The following is a 20809-nucleotide window of genomic DNA, read 5'->3' as shown; positions in this document are numbered from 1 at the left end:
AAATAAAGGTGGTTTATAAATACACTCCCTGATCTGTGTTCTTGGACGCCGCCTACTTTTTGTATACCAGTGGGACAGACACTGATGAGAGAGATGCTGTATTCTCTGTAAAACGCAGAGCAATATGCTGCTATTATAAAAATAAAAGGTTAATAATACATATATTTACTTGTACTGCACCATGTACTGTGGTGGGAGGAGATATTACTGCACCATGTACTGGGGAGGTGGGAGGAGATATTACTGCACCATGTACTGTGGAGGTGAGAGGAGATATTACTGCACCATGTACTGGGGAGGTGAGAGGAGATATTACTGCACCATGTACTGTGGAGGTGGGAGGAGATATTACTGCACCATGTACTGTGGAGGTGAGAGGAGAAATTACTGCACCATGTACTGTGGAGGTGAGAGGAGATATTACTGCACCATGTACTGTGGCGGTGGGAGGAGATATTACTGCACCATGTACTGTGGAGGTGAGAGGAGATATTACTGCACCATGTACTGTGGTGGGAGGAGATATTACTGCACCATGTACTGTGGAGGTGGGAGGAGATATTACTGCACCATGTACTGTGGAGGTGAGAGGAGATATTACTGCACCATGTACTGTGGAGGTGAGAGGAGATATTACTGCACCATGTACTGTGGAGGTGGGAGGAGATATTACTGCACCATGTACTGTGGTGGGAGGAGATATTACTGCACCATGTACTGTGGAGATGAGAGGAGATATTACTGCACCATGTACTGGGGCGGTGGGAGGAGATATTACTACACCATGTACTGTGGAGGTGGGAGGAGATATTACTGCACCATGTACTGTGGTGGGAGGAGATATTACTGCACCATGTACTGTGGTGGGAGGAGATATTACTGCACCATGTACTGTGGAGGTGAGAGGAGATATTACTGCACCATGTACTGTGGAGGTGGGAGGAGATATTACTACACCATGTACTGTGGAGGTGAGAGGAGATATTACTGCACCATGTACTGTGGAGGTGGGAGGAGATATTACTGCACCATGTACTGTGGAGGTGAGAGGAGATATTACTGCACCATGTACTGTGGAGGTGAGAGGAGATATTACTGCACCATGTACTGTGGAGGTGAGAGGAGATATTACTGCACCATGTACTGTGGAGGTGAGAGGAGATATTACTGCACCATATACTGTGGAGGTGAGAGGAGATATTACTGCACCATGTACTGTGGAGGTGAGAGGAGATATTACTGCACCATGTACTGTGGAGGTGAGAGGAGATATTACTGCACCATGTACTGTGGAGGTGAGAGGAGATATTACTGCACCATGTACTGTGGAGGTGGGAGGAGATATTACTGCACCATGTACTGTGGTGGGAGGAGATATTACTGCACCATGTACTGGGGAGGTGGGAGGAGATATTACTGCACCATGTACTGTGGAGGTGAGAGGAGATATTACTGCACCATGTACTGTGGAGGTGAGAGGAGATATTACTGCACCATGTACTGTGGAGGTGGGAGGAGATATTACTGCACCATGTACTGTGGAGGTGAGAGGAGATATTACTGCACCATGTACTGTGGAGGTGGGAGGAGATATTACTGCACCATGTACTGTGGAGGTGAGAGGAGATATTACTGCACCATGTACTGGGGAGGTGGGAGGAGATATTACTGCACCATGTACTGTGGAGGTGAGAGGAGATATTACTGCACCATGTACTGGGGAGGTGGGAGGAGATATTACTGCACCATGTACTGTGGAGGTGGGAGGAGATATTACTGCACCATGTACTGTGGAGGTGGGAGGAGATATTACTACACCATGTACTGTGGAGGTGGGAGGAGATATTACTGCACCATGTACTGTGGATGTGGGAGGAGTTACTGCACCATGTACTGGGGAGGTGAGAGGAGATATTACTGCACCATGTACTGGGGAGGTGGGAGGAGATATTACTGCACCATGTACTGTGGAGGTGGGAGGAGATATTACTGCACCATGTACTGTGGAGGTGGGAGGAGATATTACTGCACCATGTACTGGGGAGGTGGGAGGAGATATTACTGCACCATGTACTGTGGAGGTGGGAGGAGATATTACTGCACCATGTACTGTGGAGGTGAGAGGAGATATTACTGCACCATGTACTGTGGAGGTGAGAGGAGATATTACTGCACCATGTACTGTGGATGTGGGAGGAGTTACTGCACCATGTACTGTGGAGGTGAGAGGAGATATTACTGCACCATGTACTGGGGAGGTGGGAGGAGATATTACTGCACCATGTACTGTGGAGGTGGGAGGAGATATTACTGCACCATGTACTGGGGAGGTGGGAGGAGATATTACTGCACCATGTACTGTGGAGGTGGGAGGAGATATTACTGCACCATGTACTGGGGAGGTGGGAGGAGATATTACTGCACCATGTACTGTGGAGGTGGGAGGAGATATTACTGCACCATGTACTGTGGAGGTGGGAGGAGATATTACTGCACCATGTACTGTGGCGGTGGGAGGAGATATTACTGCACCATGTACTGTGGAGGTGAGAGGAGATATTACTGCACCATGTACTGTGGAGGTGAGAGGAGATATTACTGCACCATGTACTGTGGAGGTGAGAGGAGATATTACTGCACCATGTACTGTGGAGGTGAGAGGAGATATTACTGCACCATGTACTGTGGAGGTGAGAGGAGATATTACTGCACCATGTACTGTGGAGGTGGGAGGAGATATTACTGCACCATGTACTGTGGAGGTGAGAGGAGATATTACTGCACCATGTACTGTGGAGGTGGGAGGAGATATTACTGCACCATGTACTGTGGTGGGAGGAGATATTACTGCACCATGTACTGGGGAGGTGGGAGGAGATATTACTGCACCATGTACTGTGGAGGTGAGAGGAGATATTACTGCACCATGTACTGGGGAGGTGAGAGGAGATATTACTGCACCATGTACTGTGGCGGTGGGAGGAGATATTACTGCACCATGTACTGTGGAGGTGAGAGGAGATATTACTGCACCATGTACTGTGGTGGGAGGAGATATTACTGCACCATGTACTGTGGAGGTGGGAGGAGATATTACTGCACCATGTACTGTGGAGGTGGGAGGAGATATTACTGCACCATGTACTGTGGAGGTGGGAGGAGATATTACTGCACCATGTACTGTGGAGATGAGAGGAGATATTACTGCACCATGTACTGTGGAGGTGAGAGGAGATATTACTGCACCATGTACTGTGGAGGTGGGAGGAGATATTACTGCACCATGTACTGTGGAGGTGAGAGGAGATATTACTGCACCATGTACTGTGGAGGTGGGAGGAGATATTACTGCACCATGTACTGTGGTGGGAGGAGATATTACTGCACCATGTACTGTGGAGATGAGAGGAGATATTACTGCACCATGTACTGTGGAGGTGGGAGGAGATATTACTGCACCATGTACTGTGGAGATGAGAGGAGATATTACTGCACCATGTACTGTGGAGGTGGGAGGAGATATTACTACACCATGTACTGTGGAGGTGGGAGGAGATATTACTACACCATGTACTGTGGAGGTGGGAGGAGATATTACTGCACCATGTACTGTGGTGGGAGGAGATATTACTGCACCATGTCCTGTGGTGGGAGGAGATATTACTGCACCATGTACTGTGGCGGTGGGAGGAGATATTACTGCACCATGTACTGTGGAGGTGAGAGGAGATATTACTGCACCATGTACTGTGGAGGTGGGAGGAGATATTACTGCACCATGTACTGTGGAGGTGGGAGGAGATATTACTGCACCATGTACTGTGGAGGTGAGAGGAGATATTACTGCACCATGTACTGTGGAGGTGAGAGGAGATATTACTGCACCATGTACTGTGGAGGTGAGAGGAGATATTACTGCACCATGTACTGTGGTGGGAGGAGATATTACTGCACCATGTACTGTGGAGGTGAGAGGAGATATTACTGCACCATGTACTGGGGAGGTGGGAGGAGATATTACTGCACCATGTACTGTGGAGGTGGGAGGAGATATTACTGCACCATGTACTGTGGAGGTGGGAGGAGATATTACTGCACCATGTACTGTGGAGGTGAGAGGAGATATTACTGCACCATGTACTGTGGAGGTGAGAGGAGATATTACTGCACCATGTACTGTGGAGGTGAGAGGAGATATTACTGCACCATGTACTGTGGAGGTGGGAGGAGATATTACTGCACCATGTACTGGGGAGGTGGGAGGAGATATTACTGCACCATGTACTGGGGAGGTGGGAGGAGATATTACTGCACCATGTACTGTGGAGGTGAGAGGAGATATTACTGCACCATGTACTGGGGAGGTGGGAGGAGATATTACTGCACCATGTACTGTGGAGGTGGGAGGAGATATTACTGCACCATGTACTGTGGAGGTGAGAGGAGATATTACTGCACCATGTACTGGGGAGGTGGGAGGAGATATTACTGCACCATGTACTGGGGAGGTGGGAGGAGATATTACTGCACCATGTACTGTGGTGGGAGGAGATATTACTGCACCATGTACTGTGGAGGTGGGAGGAGTTATTACTGCACCATGTACTGTGGAGGTGAGAGGAGATATTACTGCACCATGTACTGTGGAGGTGAGAGGAGATATTACTGCACCATGTACTGTGGAGGTGAGAGGAGATATTACTGCACCATGTACTGTGGAGGTGAGAGGAGATATTACTGCACCATGTACTGTGGAGGTGAGAGGAGATATTACTGCACCATGTACTGTGGAGGTGGGAGGAGTTACTGCACCATGTACTGTGGAGGTGGGAGGAGATATTACTGCACCATGTACTGTGGAGGTGAGAGGAGATATTACTGCACCATGTACTGTGGAGGTGGGAGGAGATATTACTGCACCATGTACTGTGGAGGTGAGAGGAGATATTACTGCACCATGTACTGTGGAGGTGAGAGGAGATATTACTGCACCATGTACTGTGGAGGTGGGAGGAGATATTACTGCACCATGTACTGTGGAGGTGAGAGGAGATATTACTGCACCATGTACTGTGGAGGTGGGAGGAGATATTACTGCACCATGTACTGTGGAGGTGAGAGGAGATATTACTGCACCATGTACTGTGGAGGTGGGAGGAGATATTACTGCACCATGTACTGTGGAGGTGGGAGGAGATATTACTACACCATGTACTGTGGCGGTGGGAGGAGATATTACTGCACCATGTACTGTGGAGGTGGGAGGAGATATTACTGCACCATGTACTGTGGAGGTGGGAGGAGATATTACTGCACCATGTACTGTGGAGGTGAGAGGAGATATTACTGCACCATGTACTGTGGAGGTGAGAGGAGATATTACTGCACCATGTACTGTGGAGGTGGGAGGAGATATTACTGCACCATGTACTGGGGAGGTGGGAGGAGATATTACTGCACCATGTACTGTGGAGGTGGGAGGAGATATTACTGCACCATGTACTGTGGAGGTGAGAGGAGATATTACTGCACCATGTACTGTGGAGGTGAGAGGAGATATTACTGCACCATGTACTGTGGAGGTGAGAGGAGATATTACTGCACCATGTACTGGGGAGGTGGGAGGAGATATTACTGCACCATGTACTGTGGAGGTGAGAGGAGATATTACTGCACCATGTACTGTGGAGGTGAGAGGAGATATTACTGCACCATGTACTGTGGAGGTGAGAGGAGATATTACTGCACCATGTACTGTGGAGGTGAGAGGAGATATTACTGCACCATGTACTGTGGAGGTGAGAGGAGATATTACTGCACCATGTACTGTGGAGGTGGGAGGAGATATTACTGCACCATGTACTGTGGAGGTGGGAGGAGATATTACTGCACCATGTACTGTGGAGGTGGGAGGAGATATTACTGCACCATGTACTGTGGAGGTGAGAGGAGATATTACTGCACCATGTACTGTGGAGGTGAGAGGAGATATTACTGCACCATGTACTGTGGAGGTGAGAGGAGATATTACTGCACCATGTACTGTGGAGGTGGGAGGAGATATTACTGCACCATGTACTGTGGAGGTGGGAGGAGATATTACTGCACCATGTACTGTGGAGGTGGGAGGAGATATTACTGCACCATGTACTGTGGAGGTGAGAGGAGATATTACTGCACCATGTACTGGGGAGGTGGGAGGAGATATTACTGCACCATGTACTGGGGAGGTGAGAGGAGATATTACTGCACCATGTACTGTGGAGGTGAGAGGAGATATTACTGCACCATGTACTGTGGATGTGGGAGGAGTTACTGCACCATGTACTGGGGAGGTGAGAGGAGATATTACTGCACCATGTACTGGGGAGGTGGGAGGAGATATTACTGCACCATGTACTGTGGAGGTGGGAGGAGATACTGCACCATGTACTGTGGAGGTGGGAGGAGTTACTGCACCATGTACTGTGGAGGTGGGAGGAGTTACTGCACCATGTTCTGTGGAGGTGGGAGGAGTTACTGCACCATGTACTGGGGAGGTGGGAGGAGATATTACTGCACCATGTACTGTGGAGGTGGGAGGAGATATTACTGCACCATGTACTGTGGAGGTGGGAGGAGTTACTGCACCATGTACTGGGGAGGTGGGAGGAGATATTACTGCACCATGTACTGGGGAGGTGGGAGGAGATATTACTGCACCATGTACTGTGGAGGTGGGAGGAGATATTACTGCACCATGTACTGTGGAGGTGGGAGGAGATATTACTGCACCATGTACTGTGGAGGTGAGAGGAGATATTACTGCACCATGTACTGGGGAGGTGGGAGGAGATATTACTGCACCATGTACTGTGGAGGTGAGAGGAGATATTACTGCACCATGTACTGTGGAGGTGGGAGGAGATATTACTGCACCATGTACTGTGGAGGTGGGAGGAGTTACTGCACCATGTACTGGGGAGGTGGGAGGAGATATTACTGCACCATGTTCTGTGGAGGTGGGAGGAGATATTACTGCACCATGTTCTGTGGAGGTGGGAGGAGATATTACTGCACCATGTACTGTGGAGGTGAGAGGAGATATTACTGCACCATGTACTGGGGAGGTGAGAGGAGATATTACTGCACCATGTACTGTGGAGGTGGGAGGAGATATTACTGCACCATGTACTGTGGAGGTGGGAGGAGATATTACTGCACCATGTACTGTGGCGGTGGGAGGAGATATTACTGCACCATGTACTGGGGAGGTGGGAGGAGATATTACTGCACCATGTACTGTGGAGGTGGGAGGAGATATTACTGCACCATGTACTGGGGAGGTGGGAGGAGATATTACTGCACCATGTACTGGGGAGGTGGGAGGAGATATTACTGCACCATGTACTGTGGAGGTGAGAGGAGATATTACTGCACCATGTACTGTGGAGGTGGGAGGAGATATTACTGCACCATGTACTGTGGAGGTGAGAGGAGATATTACTGCACCATGTACTGTGGAGGTGGGAGGAGATATTACTGCACCATGTACTGTGGAGGTGGGAGGAGATATTACTGCACTCTGGAGCTCATTCAGACCCACTCGCAGGCAAAAAGGGGCCAGATATTTAAATTAAGCGGCGCGTAAGGACGCCCTCTATGTCTTAGCGAGCTACGGCAATGAGCGGTCGCTAGTGTTTAAGGACCCCCCTTTCCACTCGCAACACACGTCATCTCCGGGAATTGTAGGATTAATCGGTAACATCGAGAGCCATCGGAGCTGCTCGCAGCCCTTTGGGTTGCCTTTCCCCGCCGCAAGCACTGCGATCAGTGTGGCCTGAAATACATGCAGGTGACGTGTACATTGACGCTACATTGCTAATTATGACGGCCTTACACGCCTGCGTTCGCAACACCACTCCCCCGTTTACAAGCACCTTCCCCTGTTACCACCCACAAACGGCGCCATCTGTCACTCAAAGCAGCGATCTGATAGTGGCTTACGAGCAACCAAAATTAGATCGCATTGAATGGCTTGCGCACGCACACTGCGAATTATACGCATGCGCAGATGGGTGAAAATCGCTCAGAGAGCGAGCGCAATTTAGCGACCAGGTCTGAATCAGGTCTTCTGTACTGTGGTTGGAGGAGTTATTACTGCAGTCAGTATTGTGGAGATGGGAGGAGTTATTACTGCAGTCAGTACTGTGGAGGTGGGAGGAGTTATTGCTGCGGTCAGTACTGTGGAGGTGGGAGGAGTTATTGCTGCAGTCAGTACTGTGGAGGTGGGAGGAGTTATTGCTGCAGTCAGTACTGTGGAGGTGGGAGGAGTTATTGCTGCAGTCAGTACTGTGGAGGTGGGAGGAGTTATTACTGCAGTCAGTACTGTGGAGGTGGGAGGAGTTATTACTGCAGTCAGTACTGTGGAGGTGGGAGGAGTTATTGCTGCAGTCAGTACTGTGGAGGTGGGAGGAGTTATTGGTGTATTCCGTATAATGGGGGTGGGAGGAGTTATTGCTGCAGTTAGTACTGTGGAGATGGGAGGAGCAATTGCTGTATTCTGTATAATGGTGGTGGGAGGAGTTATTACTGCAGTTAGTACTGTGGAGTTGGGCGGAGTTATTGCAGTATTCTGTATAATGGGGGTGGGAGGAGTTATTACTGCAGTTAGTACTGTGGAGATGGGCGGAGTTATTGCTGTATTCCGTATAATGGGGGTGGGAGGAGTTATTCATCGGTACTCACCTGCATTATCCTCTCTCATGAATTTCAGAAGAAGGCCATTGGGGTAGGAGACATTCAGTGCCTGGAATGGGGTTTCGGGCACATGTTTTGTTGGAGTTGGCACAGGTGGTACAATAGGTTCAGCCTGCATAAAGAAAAGCAAAATCAGTGAGAGGCATGGCATGCATGACAGGAGTGCAGGAAGTCTGGGTTATTCCTACACGCAATATAAGCCCATGCCGTTCCTTCATGTATCAGGTGCTCTACATTCCTCACCATTCCCTCTGGGGTCCTGGGAGTCTCCTCCACTGCTGGCACCTGAGGGGTCTTCATGCGGGCAGCGCGGGGGGACTTGCGACTTTTACCAGAAGGAGTAGTGGGAGGCTGAGACGGAGGAGTGGGGATTATACTGGGAGTGTGGACGGACGGGAACGTCAGCATAGCCTCCAGCTGCGGATCTCTCTCCTCTGTACAGAAAGCAGGGAGTAAGCGGGAGACATACCACAGGCCACACAGTACCCCGTGCCTCTCCCTCCGGTCCATTTGATATAACCAGTGTAACAGTAACAGCTATCAGTAATCTCCCATCTAGGTCCATGTGACATAACCAGTGTAACAGTAACAGCTATCAGTAACTTCCCATCTAGGTCCATGTGACCAGTAACAGCTATCAGTAACTTCTCATCTAGGTCCATGTGACATAACCAGTGTAACGGTAACAGCTATCAGTAACTTCCCATCTAGGTCCATGTGACATAACCAGTGTAACAGTAACAGCTATCAGTAACTTCTCATCTAGGTCCATGTGAAATAACCAGTGTAACAGTAACAGCTATCAGTAACTTCTCATCTAGGTCCATGTGAAATAACCAGTGTAACAGTAACAGCTATCAGTAACTTCCCATCTAGGTCCATGTGACATAACCAGTGTAACGGTAACAGCTATCAGTAACTTCCCATCTAGGTCCATGTGACATAACCAGTGTAACAGTAACAGCTATCAGTAACTTCTCATCTAGGTCCATGTGAAATAACCAGTGTAACAGTAACAGCTATCAGTAACTTCCCATCTAGGTCCATGTGACATAACCAGTGTAACGGTAACAGCTATCAGTAACTTCCCATCTAGGTCCATGTGACATAACCAGTGTAACAGTAACAGCTATCAGTAACTTCCCATCTAGGTCCATGTGACATAACCAGTGTAACGGTAACAGCTATCAGTAACTTCTCATCTAGGTCCATGTGAAATAACCAGTGTAACAGTAACAGCTATCAGTAACTTCCCATCTAGGTCCATGTAACATAACCAGTGAACAGTAACAGCTATCAGTAACTTCCCATCTAGGTCCATGTGACATAATCAGTGTAACAGTAACAGCTATCAGTAACTTCCCATCTAGGTCCATGTAACATAATCAGTGTAACAGTAACAGCTATCAGTAACTTCCCATCTAGGTCCATGTGACATAACCAGTGTAACGGTAACAGCTATCAGTAACTTCTCATCTAGGTCCATGTGACATAACCAGTGTAACAGTAACAGCTATCAGTAACTTCCCATCTAGGTCCATGTGACATAACCAGTGTAACGGTAACAGCTATCAGTAACTTCTCATCTAGGTCCATGTGAAATAACCAGTGTAACAGTAACAGCTATCAGTAACTTCTCATCTAGGTCCATGTGAAATAACCAGTGTAACTGTAACAGCTATCAGTAACTTCTCATCTAGGTCCATGTAACATAATCAGTGTAACAGTAACAGCTATCAGTAACTTCCCATCTAGGTCCATGTGACATAACCAGTGTAACGGTAACAGCTATCAGTAACTTCCCATCTAGGTCCATGTGACATAACCAGTGTAACAGTAACAGCTATCAGTAACTTCTCATCTAGGTCCATGTGACATAACCAGTGTAACAGTAACAGCTATCAGTAACTTCCCATCTAGGTCCATGTGACATAAGCAGTGTAACGGTAACAGCTATCAGTAACTTCTCATCTAGGTCCATGTGACATAACCAGTGTAACAATAACAGCTATCAGTAACTTCCCATCTAGGTCCATGTGACATAACCAGTGTAACGGTAACAGCTATCAGTAACTTCTCATCTAGGTCCATGTGACATAACCAGTGTAACAGTAACAGCTATCAGCAACTTCTCATCTAGGTCCATGTGACATAATCAGTGTAACAGTAACAGCTATCAGTAACTTCTCATCTAGGTCCATGTGACATAACCAGTGTAACGGTAACAGCTATCAGTAACTTCCCATCTAGGTCCATGTGACATAACCAGTGTAACGGTAACAGCTATCAGTAACTTCTCATCTAGGTCCATGTGACATAACCAGTGTAACAGTAACAGCTATCAGTAACTTCCCATCTAGGTCCATGTGACATAACCAGTGTAACAGTAACAGCTATCAGTAACTTCCCATCTAGGTCCATGTGACATAACCAGTGTAACGGTAACAGCTATCAGTAACTTCCCATCTAGGTCCATGTGACATAACCAGTGTAATCGTAACAGCTATCAGTAACTTCTCATCTAGGTCCATGTGACATAACCAGTGTAATCGTAACAGCTATCAGTAACTTCCCATCTAGGTCCATGTGACATAACCAGTGTAACAGTAACAGCTATCAGTAACTTGCCATCTAGGTCCATGTAACATAACCAGTGTAACAGTAACAGCTATCAGTAACTTCTCATCTAGGTCCATGTGACATAACCAGTGTAACGGTAACAGCTATCAGTAACTTCTCATCTAGGTGCATGTGACATAACCAGTGTAATCGTAACAGCTATCAGTAACTTCTCATCTAGGTCCATGTGACATAACCAGTGTAACGGTAACAGCTATCAGTAACTTCCCATCTAGGTCCATGTGACATAACCAGTGTAACAGTAACAGCTATCAGAAACTTCCCATCTAGGTCCATGTGACCAGTAACAGCTATCAGTAACTTCTCATCTAGGTCCATGTGACATAACCAGTGTAACAGTAACAGCTATCAGTAACTTCCCATCTAGGTCCATGTGACATAACCAGTGTAACCATAACAGTTATCAGTAACTTCCCATCTAGGTCCATGTGACATAACCAGTGTAACAGTAACAGCTATCAGTAACTTCCCATCTAGGTCCATGTGACATAACCAGTGTAACGGTAACAGCTATCAGTAACTTCCCATCTAGGTCCATGTGACCGGTAACAGCTATCAGTAACTTCTCATCTAGGTCCATGTGACATAACCAGTGTAACAGTAACAGCTATCAGTAACTTCCCATCTAGATCCATGTGACATAACCAGTGTAACGGTAACAGCTATCAGTAACTTCTCATCTAGGTCCATGTGAAATAACCAGTGTAACAGTAACAGCTATCAGTAAATTCTCATCAAGGTCAATGTGACATAACCAGTGTAACAGTAACAGCTATCAGTAACTTCCCATCTAGGTCCATGTGACATAACCAGTGTAACAGTAACAGCTATCAGTAACTTCCCATCTAGGTCCATGTGACATAACCAGTGTAACAGTAACAGCTATCAGAAACTTCCCATCTAGGTCCATGTGACCAGTAACAGCTATCAGTAACTTCTCATCTAGGTCCATGTGACATAACCAGTGTAATAGTAACAGCTATCAGTAACTTCCCATCTAGGTCCATCTGGAAATGGACAGGAAGACAGAATTTCCAAAAAATGGACGTAATTTCTCATCATGCAGTCATCTGCTACCTCGTCATAAAGGGTTTAGCGCCCACAGAGATCCATGAGCACATGGTTATGACAATAGGGGAGGCTGCTCCTTCATACAGCTTGGTTAAGAAATGAAAAGCAGAATTTAAACGAGCAAGGGAGAGCCTTGAAGATGAGGTCCATCACCGTTACCACACAAGAAACCATTGACTAAATCCATGACATGATATTGGAAGATAGAAGAATAACAGAGCGTTACATCGCCAAACATCTGTGTATCTCCCAGGAACGTGTTGATGCTGTTATTCACAACAAATTCCGAATGTCAAAGGTCTCAGCTCGATGGGTTCCAAAACTTCTTAGTGTTGATCACAAGACGTTCTATCTCACCATGGCAAAGACCAATCGGGCTCGGTTTGATGCAGATCCTGATTTGTAACCATGGATGAGACTTGGGTGCGTCACTTCCAACCTGAGACTAAGAACAATCAAAACAATGGAAGCATCAGGGATCTCCTGCTCCAAAGAAGGTGAAGTCAGTGCAGTCTGCTGGAAAGGTGGTGGCCTCCATCTTTTGGGATGCAGAAGGACTACTGCTGGTGGACTACCTTGAAAAGGGTAAAACTATCACTGGGACATACTACGCTGATCTTTTGAAGCAGCTACGACAAAAATCAAGAATAATCGACATGGGAAGTTGACAAGAGGGAAGATATCCCACCGAGACAATGCTCCAGCTCACCAGTCACTGGTGGCAATGACATTAAGAATTGTGGATTCCAACTGCTTGAACCACCGCCTTATTCACTTGAATTGGCCACTCTGAGTACTACCTCTTCCCCAAACTGAAGAAAGAGCTCGGTGGTCGCCATTTTGCCACGGACGATGACGTCATTGAAACCGTTAATCAGTTTTTGTGGGTACAAGATGCCGACTTCTACAAGACAGGGGTATGTATGCTCCACGACCGCTGATCTAAATAAGGCAGTTACATTGTCTATGTCACGACCCTGTCTAGTTGCCACCTTTTTGCCTTGAGACTTACCCCTGTCAGCTGTCCCATGGATCTGTGTTTGTAGTTCTCCTGGGGGATCTGCTCTGATTTCTCTATGCATTCCTGTCACAGTGATTATTGCACCTGGTCTCTCCTGTCTGTAAGCACTGCTAGCCCTGATTGGAATCACAGGTGTGGTCCTCCTTCTCAGAGCTGCAGAGATGAATACTCCCTCTGCATGTTGTGCCCACCACTCAGAATGCTACTACCAGACCACCTGTCCGTATCCACCAATTGCTGCCAGACCCATGGTATATATATCCTCTCCTGATAGCATTCTGGGCCTGAACATCTCGTCTTCCCGTGGTGTATGGTTCATGCTGTTTCTGCATTCAAGTGTATCCCTGAAACCTGCTACAGCAACCCCTGGTGCAATCCAGAAAACCCGTTACAGCTATACCTGGCAATCCAGTAAACCTGCTGGCAGCAACCCCCGATGCTTCCATAAAACCTGCTACAGCTAAACCTGGCAATCCAGTAAACCTGCTGACAGCAACCCCTGGTGCATCCCGGAAACCTGCTACAGTAATACTTGGCATCCAGTCGTCCTGTTACAGCAATACCTGGCCTGTGCTCTGCTGCTAGTCCTACTCCTGGTTGGTCCCTGGCACTCTGTAAACCTGCATCGTGTCACTCTGCCTTGCTTCCTGCTGTGGATCAACTCCTTTTACCTACCTACTCCGTCCCTGAACCTAAAATTCCCAAACCTACCCATTCCTTCCTGAAACCTGTTATTCCCAATTATCCAATCCAGCCTGCACCTGAGTTCCAACCTTGTCACAGCATTTCCGGATCACCCTGTTTAACCCTTGTCTCAGCATTATCTGATTTCCCTTCAGCCATTGTCACGCTATTCCAGTCCAGAGTCAAGTTCCTGTCATCAGTTCTATCCACGTTATTCCAGTCCAGAGTCAAGTTCCAAGCTCATCAGTTCAGTCCACGTTGTTCCAGTCCAGAGTCAAGTTCTTAGTTCATCAGTTCAATTCAACAAGTCTTCCTGCCGGTCCCAGTCCGGTCCCTCCAGTTCCTGTCAATTATCATCAAAGGCCGTTTTCACTGCTACACAAGTCTTGTAAATAGAGCTATCTACATCATCTGTGGTTCCAGTCATGCCGGCCACCGTTGAAACCCGATCACCACCTGAGACAGGTAACTCGCAGACACCAATTATGACAGTCTACAAATAAATCCTTGTACCTTAGTCCACAAACGTTTCAATCACCCCTCGTATATGACCCAAAGTGGGTGATATTATAATGTAGCGTTAGGAACACCGGTACAAAGACGCCATGACACGGGCCTATGCTTAAACATATCATTGCAAACACATACAACGAAGATATCTGGATTTATATTATCATGTAGTGTTCATTCTTATTACTGGTCTATTGCAGTGTGCTGGGGGGGGATGTTTTACATTTATTCTTTTCCAAATTAAACCCGTCCCTCTCATGAGACCATTAAACTGATCTGAGAAACCATTATTTCATATTAAATATTTCTTCCTAACAGCCCAATACAACTACCTGGTCCTTTGCCAGAGGCACCATAGTGGCTCAGAGACAGCTGAATCCGGCTCTGCAGAGTGGCTGAGAAAGACCCAAATTCACAGACATTTCTGTTCCTGGAGATCGTCTTCCCTGGAGAATAGAGTGTAAGCAGAGGTCACAGGTCACTGGGAACGTCCTCATCCGACACAGGGAGAAGCCCAATACCTGCAGCACCAAACACATCCCCCTACCTCTGTCACACCTGTATTATCCCCTGTACAGGTAACACTGATCTGCAGATATACTCCTGTATTATCCCCTGTACAGGTAACACTGATCTGCAGATATACTCCTGTATTATCCCCTATACTGATATCGCTGATCTGCAGATATACTCCTGTATTATCCCCTATACTGATATCGCTGATCTGCAGATATACTCCTGTATTATCCTCTATACTGATATCGCTGATCTGCAGATATACTCCTGTATTATCCCCTATACTGATATCGCTGATCTGCAGATATACTCCTGTATTATCCCCTATACTGATATCGCTGATCTGCAGATATACTCCTGTATTATCCTCTATACTGATATCACTGATCTGCAGATATACTCCTGTATTATCCCCTATACTGATATCACTGATCTGCAGATATACTCCTGTATTATCCCCTATACTGATATCACTGATCTGCAGATATACTCCTGTATTATCCCCTATACTGATATCGCTGATCTGCAGATATACTCCTGTATTATCCCCTATACTGATATCGCTGATCTGCAGATATACTCCTGTATTATCCCCTATACTGATAACACTGATCTGCAGATATACTCCTGTATTATCCCCTATACTGATATCGCTGATCTGCAGATATACTCCTGTATTATCCCCTATACTGATATCACTGATCTGCAGATATACTCCTGTATTATCCCCTATACTGATATCGCTGATCTGCAGATATAGGCCCTCATTCAGAGCCACTCGCTAGCGGCAGTACGCTCGTTCCGAGCGATGTTCGCACATCTGCGCATGCGTACGGTTTTTAGTACGCATGCGCGAACCAGTCAGTGCGGCCGAAAATCGTTGGTACGCAATAAAGCGAGGGCCTTCTATTTTGAGTGACAGAATGAGGCGTATGTGGGTGGTAACAGGGGAAGGTGCTTGAAAACGGGGAGTGGAGATCTGAACGCAGGCGTGCTTAAAGGTCAAAACGGGCGTTTTAAGGGAGTGCATAATTAATACAGCAGCGTCATTGCCCACGTCACTTGTTTTTTTTTAACTCAGAACTGCTCGCAAAATAGCGGTTGAAAACACCAACCACAAGAATAGCGAGCAGTTCATACGCTGTACGATGTACTCGATTAATCTAATAAATAGCGGACATGACGTATGGTGCGTGCGGCCAGGGGGCGTTTTTATCAAAAAAACGAGCGTATGTTTTGCTCGCTCGTTCAGACTTAGAGGTGGGAACAGACTGCAATTTGCGAACGGATCATTTGAATAGCCACCCCTTGTTTTTGAACGAACGACCACAAATAGCGAACGGCTCTGAATCAGGCCCATACTCCTGTATTATCCCCTATACTGATATCACTGATCTGCAGATATACTCCTGTATTATCCCCTATACTGATATCACTGATCTGCAGATATACTCCTGTATTATCCCCTATACTGATAACACTGATCTGCAGATATACTCCTGTATTATCCCCTATACTGATATCGCTGATCTGCAGATATACTCCTGTATTATCCCCTATACTGATATCGCTGATCTGCAGATATACTCCTGTATTATCCTCTATACTGATATCGCTGATCTGCAGATATACTCCTGTATTATCCTCTATACTGATATCGCTGATCTGCAGATATACTCCTGTATTATCCCCTATACTGATATCGCTGATCTGCAGATATACTCCTGTATTATCCCCTATACTGATATCGCTGATCTGCAGATATACTCCTGTATTATCCTCTATACTGATATCGCTGATCTGCAGATATACTCCTGTATTATCCCCTATACTGATATCGCTGATCTGCAGATATACTCCTGTATTATCCCCTATACTGATATCACTGATCTGCAGATATACTCCTGTATTATCCCCTATACTGATATCACTGATCTGCAGATATACTCCTGTATTATCCCCTATACTGATATCGCTGATCTGCAGATATACTCCTGTATTATCCCCTATACTGATATCGCTGATCTGCAGATATACTCCTGTATTATCCCCTATACTGATAACACTGATCTGCAGATATACTCCTGTATTATCCCCTATACTGATATCGCTGATCTGCAGATATACTCCTGTATTATCCCCTATACTGATATCACTGATCTGCAGATATACTCCTGTATTATCCCCTATACTGATATCGCTGATCTGCAGATATAGGCCCTCATTCAGAGCCACTCGCTAGCGGCAGTACGCTCGTTCCGAGCGATGTTCGCACATCTGCGCATGCGTACGGTTTTTAGTACGCATGCGCGAACCAGTCAGTGCGGCCGAAAATCGTTGGTACGCAATAAAGCGAGGGCCTTCTATTTTGAGTGACAGAATGAGGCGTATGTGGGTGGTAACAGGGGAAGGTGCTTGAAAACGGGGAGTGGAGATCTGAACGCAGGCGTGCTTAAAGGTCAAAACGGGCGTTTTAAGGGAGTGCATAATTAATACAGCAGCGTCATTGCCCACGTCACTTGTTTTTTTTTAACTCAGAACTGCTCGCAAAATAGCGGTTGAAAACACCAACCACAAGAATAGCGAGCAGTTCATACGCTGTACGATGTACTCGATTAATCTAATAAATAGCGGACATGACGTATGGTGCGTGCGGCCAGGGGGCGTTTTTATCAAAAAAACGAGCGTATGTTTTGCTCGCTCGTTCAGACTTAGAGGTGGGAACAGACTGCAATTTGCGAACGGATCATTTGAATAGCCACCCCTTGTTTTTGAACGAACGACCACAAATAGCGAACGGCTCTGAATCAGGCCCATACTCCTGTATTATCCCCTATACTGATATCACTGATCTGCAGATATACTCCTGTATTATCCCCTATACTGATATCACTGATCTGCAGATATACTCCTGTATTATCCCCTATACTGATATCACTGATCTGCAGATATACTCCTGTATTATCCCCTATACTGATAACACTGATCTGCAGATATACTCCTGTATTATCCCCTATACTGATATCGCTGATCTGCAGATATACTCCTGTATTATCCCCTATACTGATATCGCTGATCTGCAGATATACTCCTGTATTATCCTCTATACTGATATCGCTGATCTGCAGATATACTCCTGTATTATCCCCTATACTGATATCGCTGATCTGCAGATATACTCCTGTATTATCCCCTATACTGATATCGCTGATCTGCAGATATACTCCTGTATTATCCCCTATACTGATATCGCTGATCTGCAGATATACTCCTGTATTATCCCCTATACTGATATCGCTGATCTGCAGATATACTCCTGTATTATCCTCTATACTGATATCGCTGATCTGCAGATATACTCCTGTATTATCCCCTATACTGATATCGCTGATCTGCAGATATACTCCTGTATTATCCCCTATACTGATATCACTGATCTGCAGATATACTCCTGTATTATCCCCTATACTGATATCACTGATCTGCAGATATACTCCTGTATTATCCCCTATACTGATATCACTGATCTGCAGATATACTCCTGTATTATCCCCTATACTGATATCGCTGATCTGCAGATATACTCCTGTATTATCCCCTATACTGATAACACTGATCTGCAGATATACTCCTGTATTATCCCCTATACTGATATCGCTGATCTGCAGATATACACCTGTGTTATTCCGCTATACTGATATTACTGGACTGCGGATATACTCCTGTATTATCCCCTATACTGATATTACTGGACTGCGGATATACTCCTGTGTTATTCCGCTATACTGGTATTACTGGACTGCGGATATACACCTGTGTTATCCTGCTATACTGGCATTACTGGACTATGGATATCCCGATATTCTGTATATGGCGCAGCAATTTGACATTATATCGCCATACCAACCTTCCTGGTCCAATTGGGAACTATCATCTGGGCTGTCTGAGGTTATTTTCTTGGGATTGATGATGTGAATTAGAAAGTTATGTCCATCTTTCAGTAATTTCAGTTTTATATATGAAGAACCTGATAAAATACAGAGTTATATGTTAATAAACTGCGCAGTGTAACTGTGGCCGGAGGCCGACCACAAGTGATTAAAATGGCTGCCATGGCACTGAAGAGATTAACCCTCATGCCGCGGCAACATTTTTAAAAGGACCTTTAGGCGCAGTGCGCCAAGTACTGTGAATGTATAACTAATGTGTTTGAACATGTTATATTCAATGTGCTGTGCGCAGTTGTGGAAATGTACTTTTTAAATGTATAGCCTATGCACTTATAAGGAATGTATAGCCTATGCACTTATAAGGAATGTATAGCCTATGCACTGATAAGGAATGTATAGCCTATGCACTTATAAGGAATGTATAGCCTATGCACTTATAAGGAATGTATAGCCTATGCACTGATAAGGAATGTATAGCCTATGCACTGATAAGGAATGTATAGCCTATGCACTGATAAGGAATGTATAGCCTATGCACTGATAAGGAATGTATAGCCTATGCACTGATAAGGAATGTATAGCCTATGCACTTATAAGGAATGTATAGCCTATGCACTTATAAGGAATGTATAAGTTGTTTTATTTAAGAAAGATGTAACATTTAAGTCAAATGGTTATGAGACATTCTCACCTCCTAGTGACATGTTACTTATCCTGATGTAGTGACCAAGGGCTCTATTTACTACAATCCGCATTGGTAATGCAGATTGTAGTGTGATATTACCGAGTGAATTCGCATTGCGAATTCAGGCAATATCACAGGAATTTACTACAAATCTCTTACAGGGACAGAGCTTGCGATAAAGCTCTGTCCCTGCTAATCCCCTTCGGAGCCTTATCACGGTATGATTAAGTGCCCGCGCATGCACCGACCATTCGCCGCAGCTACCCCCCCCTCTGGAGCTAAGCCCCGCCCCCCGCAATCGCGGACCCCCCTCCCTCCCGGGCGACCTCCCTATCCCTACTTACACTTACCTGCATGCTCCAAGTCTCCAGTGATGTTCTCCATTCCTCCGGTCAGGTGATCTCCCATACTGCACTGGGGCCCGATCACCTGATGACCGGGCAGCAGTGCACTGTGGGAGACCAGCTGACCGGAGGGGAGTCATCACCGGTGGCCCGATCACCGGTCCCTGGAGTCAGGTAAGTAATTTTTTTTTTTTACTATTTTTTCTTTTTTCTTTTTTTACAGTAATCAGCTTGCGGTCTGTTTAGACCACACAGCTGATTACAGGGACCGACTCCCGGCTTTGCTCTCCCCGTTAGAGCAGGGCAGGAGGCCGGTAACCGGGGGGAGATCCTGGATAACGCCACCTCCAGGTGGCGTTACTATCACAGGGCTTTCCCAGATATTTTTTTCACATTTATTTTTAGTAACTATAGTCAGATCACATTTCCCATTACAGTTATGGGAAATGCGATCTGCCTACTAAAAATAAGTGATACTTAGGGGTTGGAGTAGAATTTTACGAATTCTACTCCAATTGCCCTGTAATAGCTACAGGTGATACTAAAATAATGTGAAAAGGGTGTGAAAACACAAAACAGCCTTTATCACTTTATTTTAGTAAAAATAATGTTGATAAATAGAGCCCCAAACCTTTGCTTACAGCACTGT

The 20809-nt window shown here is 46.0% G+C and overlaps 1 protein-coding gene across 2 annotated transcripts in view; it reads right to left on the bottom strand.

Annotated features, from left to right (window-relative positions):
* Positions 1–20809, bottom strand: part of SPAG17 (sperm associated antigen 17) — a 274579-nt gene that overhangs the window by 48936 nt on the left and 204834 nt on the right. For both annotated transcript variants that reach the window (XM_088463601.1, XM_088463602.1), the window contains exons 22-25: positions 19089–19208; positions 14998–15111; positions 8983–9173; positions 8728–8851 (exon numbers count right to left, since the gene is read on the bottom strand). In XM_088463601.1, coding sequence (XP_088319727.1) covers positions 8728–8851; positions 8983–9173; positions 14998–15111; positions 19089–19208 — 549 coding nt within the window. The remainder of the gene's footprint in view (positions 1–8727; positions 8852–8982; positions 9174–14997; positions 15112–19088; positions 19209–20809) is intronic.

The sequence above is a fragment of the Taudactylus pleione genome, unplaced genomic scaffold (assembly GCF_031769625.1).
Source record: "Taudactylus pleione unplaced genomic scaffold, aTauple2 ptg001412l, whole genome shotgun sequence".
NCBI classification, from domain to species: Eukaryota; Metazoa; Chordata; class Amphibia; order Anura; family Myobatrachidae; genus Taudactylus; species Taudactylus pleione.
Note: the sequence above shows the minus strand (reverse complement) of the source record. Positions and strands in the feature narration are given on the sequence as shown.